General features: G+C 36.4%; 1 protein-coding gene across 2 annotated transcripts in view; it reads right to left on the reverse strand.

The window, feature by feature from the left end:
• Positions 1 to 18464, reverse strand: part of CELF5 (CUGBP Elav-like family member 5) — an 81385-nt gene that overhangs the window by 50425 nt on the left and 12496 nt on the right. For both annotated transcript variants that reach the window (XM_072404721.1, XM_072404719.1), the window contains exon 2: positions 5138 to 5220. In XM_072404721.1, the coding sequence (XP_072260822.1) occupies positions 5138 to 5220 (83 nt within the window). The remainder of the gene's footprint in view (positions 1 to 5137; positions 5221 to 18464) is intronic.

Raw genomic sequence — 18464 nt, forward strand, 5'->3', positions numbered from 1 at the left:
TTAATGTACAGCGCTGCGTAATATGTTGGCGATATATAAATCCTGTTTAATAATAATAATAAAAATTCAAACATGGGAGGAGCCATTGTTGTCTTAATTAATTGTGCAGGATCAGAATTGCCATTTTTTACTGACTCTATCTTAGGAACTTATTGATTAGCACCTCCTTTCCAAATATTTGTATCTTATGAACGATTGACCGAGAATAAATATGCTAAATCAGACTTTTCAGACTTCAGATCAGACTTTTCAGACTTTCCTGGCTAAATACTTGGTCAATATCACTGCTTCCACATTGACAGCAAGGGTCCTTCTTCACAGCATGTCAGTATGTTGTTATTGCTGTTTTGGTGATTTTTGTACTATGAAATCTCTTAGTAGCTGTTCAATGTTTATCTCCCTCTATTAATATGCACATGGTGCCCAGATTGCCTAAATGCTAATTACAAAGACAGGTGTAACAGAAAGCCTTGGTGACCACTGCAGTGTGATGTTAAAAAAATACAAAGGAGATGACAAAAGAGGAGACTCCACTTTGATCACAGAAAACCATATAAAGTGGTATTAATATAAAAAAGATGATGGAAGACTACAAGAGCTCTAAGAGGCTGCAAGAAAAATGGCCCTCTGAAATGGTACAAGTTTATTTTGCTGTATTGCAAATACGAAGGCGCATGCTGTATTGCAGGAAACAGGACTTCTGTCTGTAGCAAGTTTGTAGAAAACACAGTTATACTTTACCTTTATTTAGTCACTTTTAGTCACTTAGACAAATGTTGCAAATTTAGTAGCAAAACAATGTTAAGAATGTGTCACTTAATTTTTAAGACCTAATGTAATTGTCAGTTATTGCAGTATGCTTTACAAACCATCAGTATTGTAGTTTTAGCTCATACCATATTTTGTAATTAAGATTAAAGATGTAAATTTTTGTTTGTATCTTCCTTTAGACACAGCATCCCAGTCTGACATTGCATGCATAAATAAACTTTGCTCTGAGTGATACGGTATGTAGTGATACAATTTTAGCAATCCCCATCAACTATACTGATTATAAATGTTCATTTAACAATGGCTTCTGGTTAAGACTAGGATATAAAAATGTCTGGTAAATTACAGTAAGTAACATTGCTAGTAAAAGCACAGAGATGGGATTTAAAAAAATAAAATAAAAATGTCATTATACAACACAGACTAAATAAAAAATGCTGCTTTGAAGAAATAGGAACCCTCTTTTTATATACTGTCATCAGAATAGTGCTGCTGTTTATGTGACTCACATCGATGTTACATAACAAGCACCATAAGTGCTGACTATTGTAATAGTTAGGATGAATCAAAATGTGGCTATACTGTATATTACATAGTTACATCAAAATGTGGTGGTGGCTATACTGTTTATTACATAGGTTCATCAAAATGTGGTGGTGGCTATACTGTATATTGGTTAAGGGGTGCTGTTGACATCTGTCTAGGAAGTTATTAATGTTGATTGGAGAAAGGCAAAGGAAGGACAAAGAACAGAGAATGTGTGAACAGCAGTTAACTTTCCAAAGTTTGAGGAGCATAATACAGAGATTTTTTGATTAGTGTGCAAAAATCAGCCACAATATTTAAGAACTTCATGAACAGAAAAAAAAGACACTGAAATCGGAATAGAACCCAGTAAAGAACCAGCATCCATTACCTTTGCAGCTTGGTTCTCTGTGTGTTATTGACTACAAGTCAAGCAGAACCAAGGTAAGACCTGTAGTTTTGCAGCCAGAAGCATCTACAAGTTCCCAGCTTTTCTTAAGTCTTCCAATCCCTAGCACCAAAACATACTTGTTCTGAAAGAACATATCTTGGCTTGTTTAGTACTCTGTGTACGGAAGATGGCACATGTCATTGCATCCTGAATGAGGGGGAGTCAAAAACTGTGGACTCTAGTATGGAATGAAGCCAATGTGTGGGATAATATTAATTATTAGTGGTTTTACAGGGTTTATCTTGCTTAAGTTTATGAAGGATGGAAGTCCCCGCTAACATAATTCAGTTTAAGGAAGAGGAGATCTTTGACTTCCAACCCTTCCAACCACTTCACAATGCACAGGCTTACAGATAGTCAAACCATAATCAAAAATAGTTTCATGCTGAGCTTTATTAAAGCCAGATTCCGCAAAACTCTTCTCTTACAGTGGGATAGCACTGCACTTAAAGTGGTTAATGCTTGTTTGTGTCTAGGGGCCTAATATCTTACTTCCCAGCAGGTATCACATCTGTGGTCCCCTCAGCCTCTTCCATAAGCCACTATGGTTTGTGGTCACAGCCACTGATATAATTCTTCACAATGCAGGGCTGGTAGCTCCACAATGTCAGGAGTAGACGCCATGTGCCTGCCAACAGCCTATAGCTGTGGATTTCCCATAGATTGAAAATGAGCACACCAGATGTTAAGGGAACAAGAGATATGACAAATAAAGTCTTGAATACATCGCCCTATACAACAAAAAATACACCAATTTCAGTGCACTGTTACCCCTACTGCAAGGGAAGGTTTTTGTATTTTTTTGCTGAACCTGGTTCAATCTTAAGTACCTATAATTCGACACGCTTGCTGAACTCATGATTAGTTGCCTTTTATGCTGTCCCACTGGCTTTATCTTCTTCATATTTAATATCCTGAACAGGTTTATTGAGCAACAATGAAAGCAAGAGGTTCACTATGACTAAAAGGTAATTGGCATTTTTTCGGTCAAAGTTGGCACCTTGGTTATTCTACTAACAGATTTCCTTTAAAAGACAATTTTAAAATATATACCTTTTCTATGGGTTGTTAATGGAAGATTTGGCCCATCTCACCTGCATATGCAACAAGAATATATACCGGGTACATAATTTTATCTGATTCTGAAAGATTACTATAAAACAAATTTGGTATCCCTGATAACTGTATATATGACAAGACAAACTATACCACAGCCAGGGATGGCATGCATAAGCACTTGCAGCTTGGTCTGCAGGCAAAAATGGAGAAAATAAAAATTTCAATATAAAATATTAAACTAAATACTATGACTGAATGTTTTACCTGTATACAATTACCTAAACACAATAATTTATGATAGTAGTAGGTTAGCAGAAAGTGTGATATTGATACCTATGGAGAAGGACTACTCCATAACTATGGCAAAGGGTTATTCTAGTTGTGGTGGGCAAAATGCAAAGTTCATTTTCTTCTTGGCTGTGTGACAGCACAGTTTTGACATCAGTCACCAGTGAGATATAAGGCCACTTTGCCTGTCACATTTCTGTGATATATTCAGAAATAATTGAATGCTAATTAAAGCAAAGTTTTTTTTACTTTTAGTTTAAGAAACACAGTTTGTATTGCTGTCACTGTTGGGGAACTTACTTTTCACACTGAGCGACTGCTAGTATATTTTTTGCTGTCTATGTTCTGCTGGGAAAATCTGCTTCCTTTTCTGAAATGTCAAAGGGCTTAAAGGAAATCTCCAAACCAGCCATTCTCAACCAGGGTACCTCCAAAGGCTGCTAGGGGTTCCTTGAACTGTGGCCCGTTTGATGATGCACACACAGTTCTTGAGCCAATACCACTTGGTTGCATGGTTTTGTGGATGTTTTAATTTCTTTATAAAAGTGGTATACAATCCACTAAGGTAAGAGGGGAATTCTTTCCACCAATTTAAGAGGCTAAGGGCCCACTGAACTCCAGTAAATTGGTTTTAGCAGGGTTTACCCAAGATCTGTATATTATTTTGAGGGTTCCTCAAAGTTCCAGAGTTTTATAAAGGCTGCTCTACGCAATTAAGGGAGCTCCTTACTTAGACAGTTGTCAGGGGAATGACTATCCCCACTGGAAAACATTCCCTCACCTCCAGTACTGGTGACAAATGTAACATTTTGGATTTCCCATTATTTTATGTGATGAAAGCATATTTCCAGGCTAAACATCAAAGCTTTACCTAAAACAAGACAATGAGAGGCAAAAGATCAAGTATAGCTTACAAATAGTAGGTGTGTCAGGGAAAATATGTTAAAATAAAATAAACATATAAGATTCCATACATTGCAGTATAGACATAATACTTCAGAACATAAGAAAATGAGAAACGTCTGTGTTGCTCAGATGAACCATACATTTTTTTTATCCCTGATTCCCCAAAATAGCTTTTACAGTACAGGAACTTGAATCTGGTAGAGAGTGAAAAGCCTAGAATTAATCCAGTTATTACAAGTGAGCTCAGTTTCCTCCTCTTTTAGATCAGCAGCAGGCACAATCACCCACCTTGTCTGTCTAGATACATATCCTTGTATTTATCCAGGCTGCATCCTTGCACCAACCCAATATACTGGCCAACTGTCTTGGGGTCAGTGTTTCTGCAACAAGCATCAAGGGTAACAGGGCAGTATAGGAATATTACTTTTTATTTCCCTATACAATATAAGAAAAACACATTTTCTTGTTCATTTGCTTGTAAATCTGTGTCTGACATTTTTTCCAATTCTTCATTTTCCTCACCTACAATAGCCTGATAAAGGTTATTATACCCCTTAAGCTAATCAAGAAGAAACTTTCCAGTGCACAACATGTACAGAAAATGAGCTAAGTGCCGTAGCTGATTAATGGATTTTTTAGACAAGCCAAGCTTGTGTACTGCTGTTTACAATGGGTGCTTGTGGACAAAGGTTGTATTTTTTGTGAATCAAATACAGTCAAAAAAATATTAACCAAAATCATTGTATCATTCTCTTGCAACTCCAATGGGAAGTTGTTCCATTAATCCTGCAACCTTTGTGCAATCCATTTATTCTTCAGCTCTTTCATGAAACTGCAACCATTCAATGCGAGCTGTATAGCACATATCACTTTCCTTCTATGACACGCTCGGCTGAGCACCTTAATGTTTATAAAATGTTCTGTTCACATGAAATCTTTGATTGATAGCCCAGTGTTCTATACATTTCTTCAGAAACACAATCATTATGTAAATGAAACAGAATGCTACCACATAAATGGAAGTAATTTAAACATGGTCTTTTTTTTTATTCTTCCACCATAAGTACTTTGTCTGGGGTCAACAGCTCCCTATGAATTGTATATATCAACTTTGTCACAACCTAACATTCAACTCACCCCAGGAAGTGTCTTCTGCTCATGCAGGGCTGTTTGTGCTTTGATGGCAGAGTCTCTGGCACAGTATGTGAGAAAGGCACAGCCTGGGGAAGAAAAAAAACAGACATGTAAAGAGCAATAATAATTCTCACAAAACAACCCCAAAAAGACTGTTTTTCAGTATGTTTGGCATCATGTCATATTGTAAAAAATTTCTAACTTGAAAAAATGGATGAAGAACCGCTTAAACATAACTAAAATCCATATGTACCACATCCCCAAATGGAAACAAATAGCGAAGGGGGAGGTCCAGTTCTCTATTGGGAGTAACAAGAGCCTCCAAAAGGATGTAGGCCAAAAAAGGGGATTTTTAAGGTACTTTAACAATTTAATTTCATATAAAAAGCAACTTTATGTACAAATCATTGGTTAAAAAACATTCAGGACAAAGAAAAGAAAAGAACATCGTTAGAAAAATCAAGTTTGATCATGGGGCCATATAGGCCACTAGACAAATAAGGAAGATGTTCAATAATTTAACAACCAAGGGTCAATAGGAGAGATTGACTAGACATAAACCTGCTACCACAAAAAATTAGTACAGGTTAACATTAAAAAATCCGACAACCTCCGGACCTGAGGAGTGTCGGATTTTGGAAAAGTCCAATTTTTTTTTTGGTTATATATACTGTAAATATTTACCAGAAAATGACTACCTGTACAGTCCTTTAAATGGGTTCTGAATCCATATTGGGGCTATACAGCAGCAAATAAATAAAAAGGAATGAGCAGGCAAGCACGTGCAAGCAAGACCCAACAGCTAATTCTGGAATACAGCACCATCAAAACATAAAATGCGCCTCCAGAAAACAGTGAAAATGAAAATGCGCTCCGAACTCCATTCCGGAAATTTGAAGGAATCAGATTATTGATAGCTGGATTTTTGAATGTCAACCTGTACTGTTTCCCCTAACACCAATTCACCACATGGAGATTGAGGGGGAGAAGAAGGTTGTTTTTTACTCAACGTGTTTCGCAGATCTGGTCATAAAAGTTACTTATATTAATTATATCATATGTACTCTCTTATAGATACTTACCATTTTTATTGCTACCACCATTATTACTTTATCTATACACCATTAAGTGTGTCTGTACTGATCTCCTGAAAAAGCAGACCAGATCTGCGAAATGCAGAGAATAAAAAATTACCTTCTCCTCCCCCCAATCTCCATGTGGTGAATTGGTGTTGGGGGGAACAGTACTCATTTTTTGTGGTAGAAGGTTTATGTCTAGTCAATATATCCTATTGACTCTTGGTGGTTTATTTTTGAACATCTTCCTTAGTGGCCTACTTCCTTGGAGGCTCTTCTTACTCCAAATAGAGAACTAGACCTCCCTCTTCACTACCTGTATATAATTTCTAAAGCTAAACTTTGGGCAAAAAATGTTATGTACCCTTGAAGTGGTTCCACTGGAAAGATTTAATAATAATATTTCCAGGAGATGATAAAATAGGAGTAAAACTCAACTCAACATTTCTGTTGCAGGTGATGCTCTCTCATTATCCCATACAGTGCAAGTTTGAAAGACTTTGGCCTAAGAGGATAACATCAGTGGCAGTCCTGTGAGAATGCAGTTTGTATCACTTTACTCCTATCCTACTAATGGATGCAAGAGATTTAGGTTATTCTGGCCCAGCCAATCAAGTTGGTTGAAGACCTGAACCTAAATGAGGTCCAGGTTTAGATGTTGGTACTAGTAATGGAGGTAAGAGAAGTGGGTTTTTTCTTTAACTGGCATATAAATTGATAATACTTAATACTCTCCAGGATGCTTCCAATTTTAATAGTTTAGTATGAACTTTATTTAACAGTATCCAGCCCTGATGAAGGGCGACCCTTTAAAACCCCCAAAATGTGTTGGCTTTCTATGAATATGGACTTTATACATTTAGCACTTTGCTCCTCGGATACCCACTTCCTAGCTAACCTCTGGCCATCACTCCTGGAAGAGCTAAGGAGAATCATTCCCTATCTTTTTGCTTGAGACTAGCCTGACAAACACCTACTGCTTTAAAAGATCCAGCACCCACCTTTTTTCTACTTTAATTAACTTTAACCAGTCAGGGGTCCAACACTTCCCTACTCCATCACAAATGAAAAAAAAATTTATATTTAAATATTATGCCATAACTTTGCTAGAATGCTCAGCTCTACCAATACAGAATCTAATTGACACAGTACCCCTCCAATGTTACACATGCCTTTACTTGGTAAAATGGCCTTTATCAGGTGTTTTTGGGAACTGGGTTATTTTTTTTTTTCCAGACTGATTCTAAAAGTTGTTCATCATGCCTGTATACAGGGAGGTAAGCACATACAATTGCTAAAATCATTACCCTTAAGCACTTTAGCCATGATAAATAAAACACTGCAAACTCATTGCTTTCATAGCAATCTCATAGAGGTACTAGAATAGTATACACATTCATTTGATTTAAAATGATTTGCCATATATGATTGCTGCTCAGATAAGTCATTATGAAGGCACACAGAAAAAGTCCCTCTGTGCTTCCCTGTAGCTGCGATGGCTACAGTTACGCCTTAGCCTGTGAGGTTGAAAGATTAAAAATGTGTTCACGGCCACAGTGTTGTTAATCATTACTAGATGAGTGCAACACAGGAAATTTGTTTTGTATATATTCAGAAAAATTAGGTGTTTCAATAAAGCCTATCTGAATTTTTATTTAAAATCAGCTATATGCAATCCAGGTGCACACCTTATAGTTCTTTTTGTAGAGAAGGACCTCTGAGGGTGAAGGAATGGTCTCCCTGCAGAGGTCTAACATACCCCCTGGTGTGACTCACAGTCCTTGCAGATTTGAGACCTCCTACTGTAAGTTTGGCTGGGTTTGAAACAATATTCCAAACATGCATGATCTGCATAAATACAGACATGTTTCATACATACTGTATGAACCAGGAAAAACATTTCGAAGAAGGTAGTGCCTGTCTATGGACATACATTATGTACACATTATTAATATTATTATTATTAACATATTATGCAGCGCTGTACATTAAATAGAGGTTGCAAATGACAGACTAATACAGACAGTAATACAGGAGGAGAGGAACCTGCCTCGAAGAGCTTACAATCTAGTAGGTGGGGGAATTTACGCACAATAGGATAGAACATATTTAGTGGTGGGAAGAAGTGATGGTTTCAAAAGACAGAAGAAGATGGATAGGCAAGTTTGAAAAAATGAGTTTTGAGTGCTCTTGAGCAGAAAGTAGGAGCAAGCCGAATAAGATGAGGAAGACCATTCCAGAGATTTGGAGCAGCTCTAGAAAAGTCTTGTATCCGTGTGTGTGTGATGAGGTTATGAGTGAGAAAGTCATTAGTAGGTCATTGGAGGAGCAGAGAGAGTGGCAGGGGGAGTATTTTTTTACCATGTCAGAAATGTAAGTGGGACAATAACTGTGGAGGAATTTGAAGGCAAAGCACAGGAGCTTGAACTTGATTCTAAGGTGAAATGGAAGCCAGTGTAAGGATCTGCAAAGAGATGCAGCAGAAGAGGAGCGGTGGGAAGGATGGATGAGTCTGGCTGCAGCATTCATGATAGATTGTAGAGGAGAGAGTCGGGTTAGTGGAATACCAGGGAAAGGGATGTTACAGTAGTCCAGAGGAGAGATGATAAGAGCATGTACAAGGAGTTTGGTGGTCTCAGGGGACAGGTAGGGGCAGATTTTGGAGATGTTGCGTAGGTGAAAGTGACAGGACCAGGAAATGTTCTGAATATGGGGGGTAAATGAGAGGGCAGAGTCATAAAAAGCATCAGCAATCAGTTGAATTAAAAAAATCTCATTAAAGTGTACTAATGTTCTACTAATGTTCTACTATTAAAGTGTACTAAAAAACTTCTGCCTACATTTTTCAAATATATATATAAATATATATAGAGAGAGACATACATTTTTTGCTTGTTATATAAGATGGCTGTTTTTCTTTTTATTCCACTGACATATTCTGTCTGGCTTAAAATAATACTCTGGAGTACATAATGATATCAAACATTCACTGTGAACGTCGTAGCAAGAGACATATTTGCCATGAGGCTGTAAGTGACATGATATTGCACAGAGCAGCGTTTTTATTCACAGCAAAAAGGGTTACTTTTATTACTCAAAATGATTGTTTTGCAGCAATGATTTAGTTCTCTAATCAATTATATATATATATATATATATATATAAATATATATATGTGTGTATATATATTCCAATTAAAATGATTGATATTTCAATATGCAAACATTAGATCTTTATTCAAACAGTGCCTACAAATAAAGATGATATAGTTGAATAAAAACAAAAGGAACATTTACTATATAATTTATCCGGTACACATATATCAATAGATGTAATGGTATACCATAGTAAGTACGTAAGTACACCCTTAACCTTAGAATCCTGTATTGCCTCCCTTTACCAAAATACCCACCAGTGTCTGACACTGATTTAGTGAAATTTTCTCCTTTATGCCAAAACTTCTTCAGCTACAATAAGTTTGTAGGTTTCCTTCCTTAAACTGCAGGTTTCACATCTATTGTTTTTGAACAGGCTTTTCCCTGGCAAACTTACCAAGCAGTTTTTATTTAGTGCTATTTCTAATTGTAGGTGTGTGCACTAGAAGATTTACCCACAGATCCTGCAGAATAATTGTGGTGTTCTTAGAGGTTTTTTTTAGCGTCAAACATTGGGCATTTAGACTGAATTTGCTGGGTTGGCTGGTCCTATTCAAATAATAGGTCCATTATTATCTATGCCACACATAGATAATTTTTTATACAATTGAATGAATGACTTCAAAAATCTTGGTAATCTTTTCTAAATATCTTGCTAGTCAGGGGACTTTAGTACATACACTAGATTGATTGTCACACAAATGATTGTGATGGTCTGAGGCGACAATCTAGCATGTGTATGTAGTCTAAAGCTACGTACACACTTCCAATTATTATCGTCGGAAAACGAACGACGAACGTTCCTGCACGATATATACGAACGATCGTATAGCACCGATCCTGCACATAGAGGTAACGACACGATCGTTCGTAGATATTGTACACACAATAGACACGATCTTTTAAGCGATAGAGGAACTATGTGCACGACAGGAAAGTGAACGGACGTTCGTTCATCACGCATGCTCTGAACATGGACGATCAACGAACGACCGTACACACGAACGATGTTCAACGATCGTCGCCCAATCCGATCCGCCGATCCGGTCGTTCGTTTCCAACAATTTTCCTCGTTCGTCGGCGTCGTTGGTTACTTTTTTACGAACGATTTTTTGCCCAATCGATCGTTCGTCGTTCGATTGGAACGATAAAAATTGGAAGTGTGTACGCACCTTTAGAGAGCTCTTTTGATCTAGAAATAATGACACAACACAGGTAGTAAGGAGACTACCAGATCAAAATAATTGAGGTATGATAGACATGTTCCCCCTGCATATGTCTTAAGGAGATTCTTAATATTAGCACCTAATCTGGTCACCTGATTCTAAATTCATGGTTTTGGAATGCTTGTAGGGATGTCCTTATTTTTTCCACATGTGGAATCTGCATTTTCATTAATTTAGATTACGAGAATAAATACATTCTTTTATTTTTATTAGGTATATTTATAAATGTTTTCAGATAGGATTCACCCAACTTTTACCCAAAAGGTTATACTGGCTTTAATTAAAAAGTATGAAAAACAAGTAAAAATCAATTTACACATTAACTATTGATTCTAATGTTAAATAGTGCGTATATTTGGGTAAAGCTTTGAGTAAAGTGTAAGTCATGGGGGGTGGGGGGGGGGGAAACAGTTATGAATAGATCTATATTCTATATATAAATATAAATAGATAAGTGTGTCATTTGTTTAAGTATAACAACATTTATTTTGAGGAACTGTTGAATACAAATGTGATGTTTGCTTCTTAAAATATGCTTATACACTCATCAATAGGGTGTACTTATTTTTTTCATATGTCTATTTGTGTGTGTGTTTTATGTCTGCGTAAAACTAGTTGCAGCCATATGAGGCAGTTGGTTGAATGCGACAGCTTACATGACCTGAAAAGAACCTTAATGGCTGCAAATCTTCATAGCCAGTAGCTACAAAACATGCTAGCATATGCCACTTTATTTTAAGGGTATTTGTTAGCCTAATTCCAAACATACACATAATAATGTAATTCAATTTTTTGAAAATTTGTATTATTAATAGTACCTGTAATATAACCCTTACTATTCTAAAACAACATACATATATCTTTTAATCTCTAATCTGACATTAACCTGAATCACTATATCAGATGATGGAGTTATAAAAAAGATTCCATCTGACAATAAAACTAAGACTACATGTGATTTAAAATTTGGGAACCCCTTCGCAGCATTCGCAGCAGAGATGACATTCCTTTGCCTGAATGTATCTAGAAAATCCACAAATAGATTTGATTTCTGAACTGAGCTCTTTATTGTCACCTTGAAAAGCTTGGTCTTTTTGGTGTGCCCCCTTCAAGGCTGTATATTTGGAGGATGAATAGGGGGCGGGGGAGGTAAAGGGGGATTTTTCTGTCTTTATCGCAAGCATCTTCATTACATGGGAAGGATATGTTACCATGGCAACGCCTGAAATACCATCTCCTCCAGGTAACAAAAAAACAAAACAATTAAATGGAAAAATTGGGAGCAAGAAAAAAAAAGCATAAAAAGGGAAAAAAAGAAAAACAACCCCCTTCCTGAAACATCTTGTTAACCCATTCCCTTGTAGGGATGGCACATGATATTCGCAGGAGTGTGTGTGTATTTGTGTATGCCGCCATCCAGGCATGCTTTAGAGGTCTGAACACAAGGGGGATTTCCCTCACAGCCATAAACCAGCTGGGGACCTAGGAGAAGACAGGGAGGGAGGGTTGACAAAAAGCGAGAGATATGAAGAAAGGGAGAGAAAAATTGACAGAAATATAGCAGAATGCAGGATAAAACTGTTAGCGGACAATACATGGGCATAAAAACAACAAAAAAGGCAGCGCAAAACAAAACAATGTAAACAGGGCAGAGGCTTGGTGGGAAGAGATAAAAAAAAGAATAAACAATAATTAAAGGAGACAGTGGGGGTCACACGCTGGTGAAATGGTGTGAAAGACAGATACAGCCGTACTAGAAAACAACAGAGGATAAATGGAGCATGGCTATGAAGGGTGGCTAGATATATTGGAAGCAAAGATAGATGATCAACAATATTTCCATTAATCTATAAAGGCAGGACAAAATATTGCAAACACAATAATGTTTTCCCAAAAATGTTACACAGCTGCAAATGTACTCCTTGTGCCTCTGATGTAGTCATATAAAAAGAGCAGGGGATATAAAAGAGACAACAAAAAATAATAGAAGATGAGAGCAATATGCAGGGAGCAGTGCTGCCACATTTTGGGTAGGATCAGGAGCTCATGAACACAATGAGATAGATACCATTATAATTGTAATTTTACAAATAATTTATTATGTATCTAGGATAGGTCAATTGTGAGTGCAATTCTGAGTGCTATGGGAGCTGCAGTATTTATACACAAAATGCTTTTTCAAATATAATCTCCAATAAGATCCTCATAATGCATTCTTATTTTATTTTTTTTCAATATGATTTCATATGTATTTTTACTACTGGTGAAGTGCATGTCAGTTTCCTTATATTACACATTTACTTTTACAGCAAGAATGGTTAAAATGTATTCTATTTGAATTTCACTATTTTCGGTGTCCTCACTTGTCCAATAATACCGGTATGTGTTAGACATCAGATCCATAACACATGTAGAAATTGTTAATGCATGCTAAGCTCCTAATCCATGAAATGTAGTATTATGTAGTATGGGCTAGGAATAATGACTACAAACATACAGGTACACAGGCATTACTATCTGATTGTACAATCTTCTATAGTTTTACCAATATTGTGCAAGACCCTAACTGATTAATTTTAAATTAAATTCCTTTTTAATAAGGATTCTGAATTAGATGCGGGTAAATCTTAATATGATTTCCTATTTTTATATATTTGATTAGATTTCTGTGTTACATGGGTGCAGAATCCGAATACAATGCAATGGTTTAAAATTTTACATTTTTAAGGCTTTTTTATTAAATAGGTGCAAATAAATCTGAAATATGAATGATTTAATGATTGTTTTGTTTAATGTTTTTATGTTTATTTAGGTTTTTGCATTATATAGTTGCAGGTAAATCTAACTGTACATGATTGTACACTCAGACTATAACATGTGTAACCATGTTATTATGAAATATATAATAACTGACTGCCAGACAGGCAGTGTTAGCTCAACAAAGAACTACAATTGTTAGACGGTTCCAAAAATGATAGACATTTTTTTTTTGTTAGGAGGCCATAGGTATTGTCGATCTAAAGGGTACCTGTTCAGCACCTGGGAATATGTTCTACACTTCTGAAGAAAATAGAAAATGGGCAAAATCTGCTAAAACGTAAAACATCACACACACACACACACACAGTATACATATATATATATACACACACACAGAATATATATATAACTATGGCGGCTGAATTGATTAACGGATTATGAACACTGTGGCTTTAAATGCTATCAATCCAGAAAAGAATAATAAAATGCACAGACATGACATGGCTGTTTCCAGTACATGGACCAGAGCTGCAGTGACAGGATTAATACTCTGGTGGATGTTCCTAAGAGGAAATTGCACAAGGGATAAAAGATAATGTAAAAGCATAGCAAGATGTGGATAATATGCTCCAAAAAAATGAAGGGAAATTAATAGGAAACACAAATGGGAAATGTAAGAAGAATTGTTCCAGCATATGTTAAAATATTAAGAATAGTACTGTATCAGGATACAGTCAATGAGGATCTAAAATCGACTGCGTTTACTCTGGCCATGGCTAACCACATAATTTAGAACCTTTTGTTCTGGTTTACCCATTTTCTTTCAAAAGTGACTTTTTTGGGTCATACAGAGATGTAGGTTGTTAGCAAGTTTGGAGACATGTTTTTTATTCCCTGTATTTCGGATGTACAAATGCAATTTTACCAGCACAATATATATGTAATTTGAGCAGTTCCAGAAATATAACAATATTTTAGCAAAGTATATTTGACGAAGGCAGAAATAATACAGTGGTCTGTTTCTGCAGGGGGAAGAGAACTAAGCTGCACTAGCTCACAGAAAGTTGTGATGATGTCATAGGTGACATCAGAGCACTTCCTGTTTTACCCTAATGGAGAAGGATTATGTTGCACTGTGCTACTGAATAATTAAATATTGCTCTGCCTGTAGCAACATTAGAAGGCCTGCAAACTCACCTTATCTAAAAACAAAGTTTATCACCCATTCTAAAAAATATTGAAAACAGATGGAACAAAACAAAACAATGAATGCAGTTTTTTTAATATATAGGTAATATAAAGAAAATGTATTGTGTTCTTGAGTACAACTAGTGTAAGTGCTTTGAATAGTTATCTGCCTCTTCTAATCAGAGGTATGCAGACTGGAAGAGAGAGGGACAGAAATAGGAACATAAGATACCTTGATATACATGTGCTGACATTGAACATGCTGACAGACATAAGAGCAAAGTGAGCAGAGGGATGAATTCATATGTCTACTGCTGTTTCTTCAGTGTCCAACTGCAGAGGCAGGGAGTAGGTGTGTTGCTTAGGTACACACAGCAAAAACCCCAGTCAACTCCTGGCTTTGCTGTTTTGCAGGTCTGTGTTTATACCAACTGTGTGCCTGGTACATATTGTGTAAGTACACTTTTTGTTGTTACTTACACTTTAAGTACAGTAAGTACACTTTGTTTTGATACATTATACATTGTTGATATGTACTGTCCTGAACCAGCTGACGGATGTAAGTGGTTTTCTGCAGACCTTTGTTTGTTACTGCAGGGCGCACAATGGACATCAGAGCAGTTTTGCAGACCAGTGGACTAAAACTGCAGAAAACTGCATTCCTGGCACATAGATTTGCAGAACTGCCACTGACATGCAGCATGCCCTGTGGTAAAATTCTCTAATTTTAGAATTATAGAGGCCCCCAGACAGCTACTGATTGCCATCACCAGGTTGAAGACAATGGACATGACTGTTTAATTGTATACTTGTTTATACTTTCAAAAATGTAGCTTGGTACTGCCACCTGTAAGCAGCCATGTTTAAGATCTAGTATGACTGTACATAATAATACCAACTTTCTAGGGAAGGCTATATGCGAAAAAAACCTATCCACTCCTTTCAACAGCCACACCATCACTTCCAGTCCCAGTTCCATTCTGATTTTTAAAGGACAGATTTGCTACCTCTGGTAGAAGATCTTATTGAAGGTACTTCCGGATGCCTGCACAACATTTAAACACTGTACCCCACAGCCTGGGAGTCTGGGGAGTTTATCCTCATGTATTGAACTATTAGGGTTTACACAAGGCAGGTTGGAACAGGTGTGGACAGGTGCACAGCTACAGCCAAGTTACACATAGCTGCACATTTGCAAAGATAATACTTATAATTTACACTAAACAATATGATTTCTTTTGTCTTCCTAAATTTTAGGTGTAGTTTGGCTTTAAATTAACCTCTTTCTTTGTTCTGTAAGTATTATTCTGACAAAGAACATGAGGTTTGAGTAAATCAGGTGGTTTTCTGACTGTATCCTCATGGAAAAGTTTCTGGAATAGCAATAGTAATGTATGCAATAATTTGACTTAGTTACTAGGTTTGACCTTAGCACCTGCTAAAATATAAATATGTAAAAGTGCTAGGATGCAAAGGAAATCATGGATTAAAAATTAGTTTTAAGTAACACAATTCAAAGAAGATCACTATACATACTTGCTGACCACTGCACAAATTTGGTTCCCCCAAAAGTGTTTGAAGCGTTTATAAAGTGACTGCACATATTTTTAAGCATGACTGACACAGCAAATCACTTAGATTAGAAAATATATTAATCTTCTCTAATTATATGCCATAACTGAACAAGCCTGAGCAAAGCTTTTTTATTATCATACAGTGAATGTCAACATTTTTAGAAGCAAAAAGGAAATATTGGAAATCGAGTTATATAAAAGAGCCATTGGGGAAAAAAAAATAAAAACAAACTGGAATTACATGACATGCTGTAAAAAATATTTAGTGCAATGACAAAAAATGATACTGACCTAAGGAAAAATAATAAAACCCCTAAGGAGCAGGACCAGAATAAAATAAATTCCCTAATAAGCTCTTCTTTCTTCCAGCTAAATGCAAGCAAGTAAAACTGTCTCATTGTCAAGAAATATATTTTTTACAATATTGCAATTTTTTATTTACAAATAAATATAAGTTCATAAGTATTGTCACTCTGGAAAACCATATTTTAAAGTCCAATTAAAGTCAGCAAAAAAGCAATGTTGTGTGCTAACAACCTGCATGTTCATAGTCTTACCTCCACTTTACTATTACAGCAGCTGTACCGTGTGTCTAAATATGATGATGCACTAAAGGCACCAGAATAAAGCTCCATACAGACGTGCAATATCATTGAAGAAAATCATTGTTAGTGATCGTTTCTAGGAACAACAGAATAAAAAAGATCTGTTCTGCTCTACGAGAGTTGAGGTGCCCACTGCTTTCCCTCCATTAGGTATCAACAGTGGTCATTCCTGTTAGTCATTTAGTGACAACTAAATGTCACTGGGAGACAGCTGTACAGATGCTAGATTTTTGCCTAAGATATCACAAATGATTGTTGGGGTAATGAATCTACCATCTGCACATAACTTTAGACCCAGTTTTCTCAATAATCAGAACTCAGAAATAGAGCTGGTCAGAACAACTTTCTTTGCAATATGAGTTGTTGTCATTATAGTTGTGCTAAAGGGCTGTGGCTGAATTTTTTAAAACTTTACCAGAATATGTCTGAACACTTCATTTGCAGTGAAATCCATGCAGTTAACCACTCTCAGGTGGGTAGCAAACTGCTGCTGTGCAAACAGGTGCACTAAGTGGTTTCCAGAACTCTGCAGTTTACCACAAATATAAAATGGGCCTTAGCATTTTTCTTGTAGTATTATTTTGCTTTGGGTACAGTAGAGCATGATTATAACTTTTAGCAAATGTATATAGCTTTCTGTGTCCTTGCTGGGTAGACTCTATCTACCATATAATGGTATCCAGCATATAATCATCATTATAAACTACTGTTGTACCAGGGTTTTTTTCCCCTCCTCTGGATCAACAATGTCCATAGGGTTTTATATCTGGGATATGTTCATTTCCCTAGTGGTTGAACTTGATGGACTTTTTCAACCTGACTTACTATGTAAGTTAGAATTCTTTCCTCCTCCCTTGGTTGGGCCATATTACATATCAACAAATTTCTGTTGCGAGGGCAAGTAACCATTTCATGTTTTTATGTATTTATAACTGTTGTTTTTTTTGTTATTATTGTCATTGTCCAAAACCATTCACTGGGGATGCAACTAGTCCAAGCTAGGTTAGCAATAATTGGGTAGTGTAGGGATTAACAAAGGAGTAAAACTAAATGCCTGTGGGTGACAAAAATCCCAGGCATCAATTGTACAGATCATCTGATCAAGCATACTGGAAAATCTCTAAGGAGAATCATTCAAGTCATTGTTTGAACTTGCATCTCCAATGATCCTAATAAAAACTGGCAATTCTCTGATCCTTTGTCACATTCAACAAAAGCTTTGCTCGCATATGGTCTATTTTAAAGGAGAAATAAGAAGCTGTCAAAACATGTCCTTTTTCTAAACTGTAAACTTTATATGTGCCATGATATCCAGTTCCCGCGGTTTTCTATTGACTACAATACATATTGCTTGACTACAAATAGAAATAAAAATATTGGGATCAAACAGCTGATTCTTGGGTTTTCCTGAGAATCACATACAATTAATCACCATATCCAGACCTAATAAAAAAGCAAAGAGGTCATGGATGGAGGGGCATTAAATTGACACTGCAGGATGGCAAGACATGTCACAATGTATATTTTGACTTGATGGACAGAATATCTGTACCATGAGTCCAATGTGCTTGCACTCTGCAATATTTACAGTCATTTACTTTTATTTCTAAATTCTGCCATTGTTCTTACTCTGGACACCCAGAGTAAGAACAATGGATACCAACCTAGATTTCCCAGTATCCCCTGTTTTACAAAGACCTCAATCTGTTAACGGAAAACTAAAAGGCAGATCCTGTAGATGTACAG

This window comes from Pyxicephalus adspersus, chromosome 3 (assembly GCF_032062135.1).
Source record: "Pyxicephalus adspersus chromosome 3, UCB_Pads_2.0, whole genome shotgun sequence".
Taxonomy (NCBI): domain Eukaryota; kingdom Metazoa; phylum Chordata; class Amphibia; order Anura; family Pyxicephalidae; genus Pyxicephalus; species Pyxicephalus adspersus.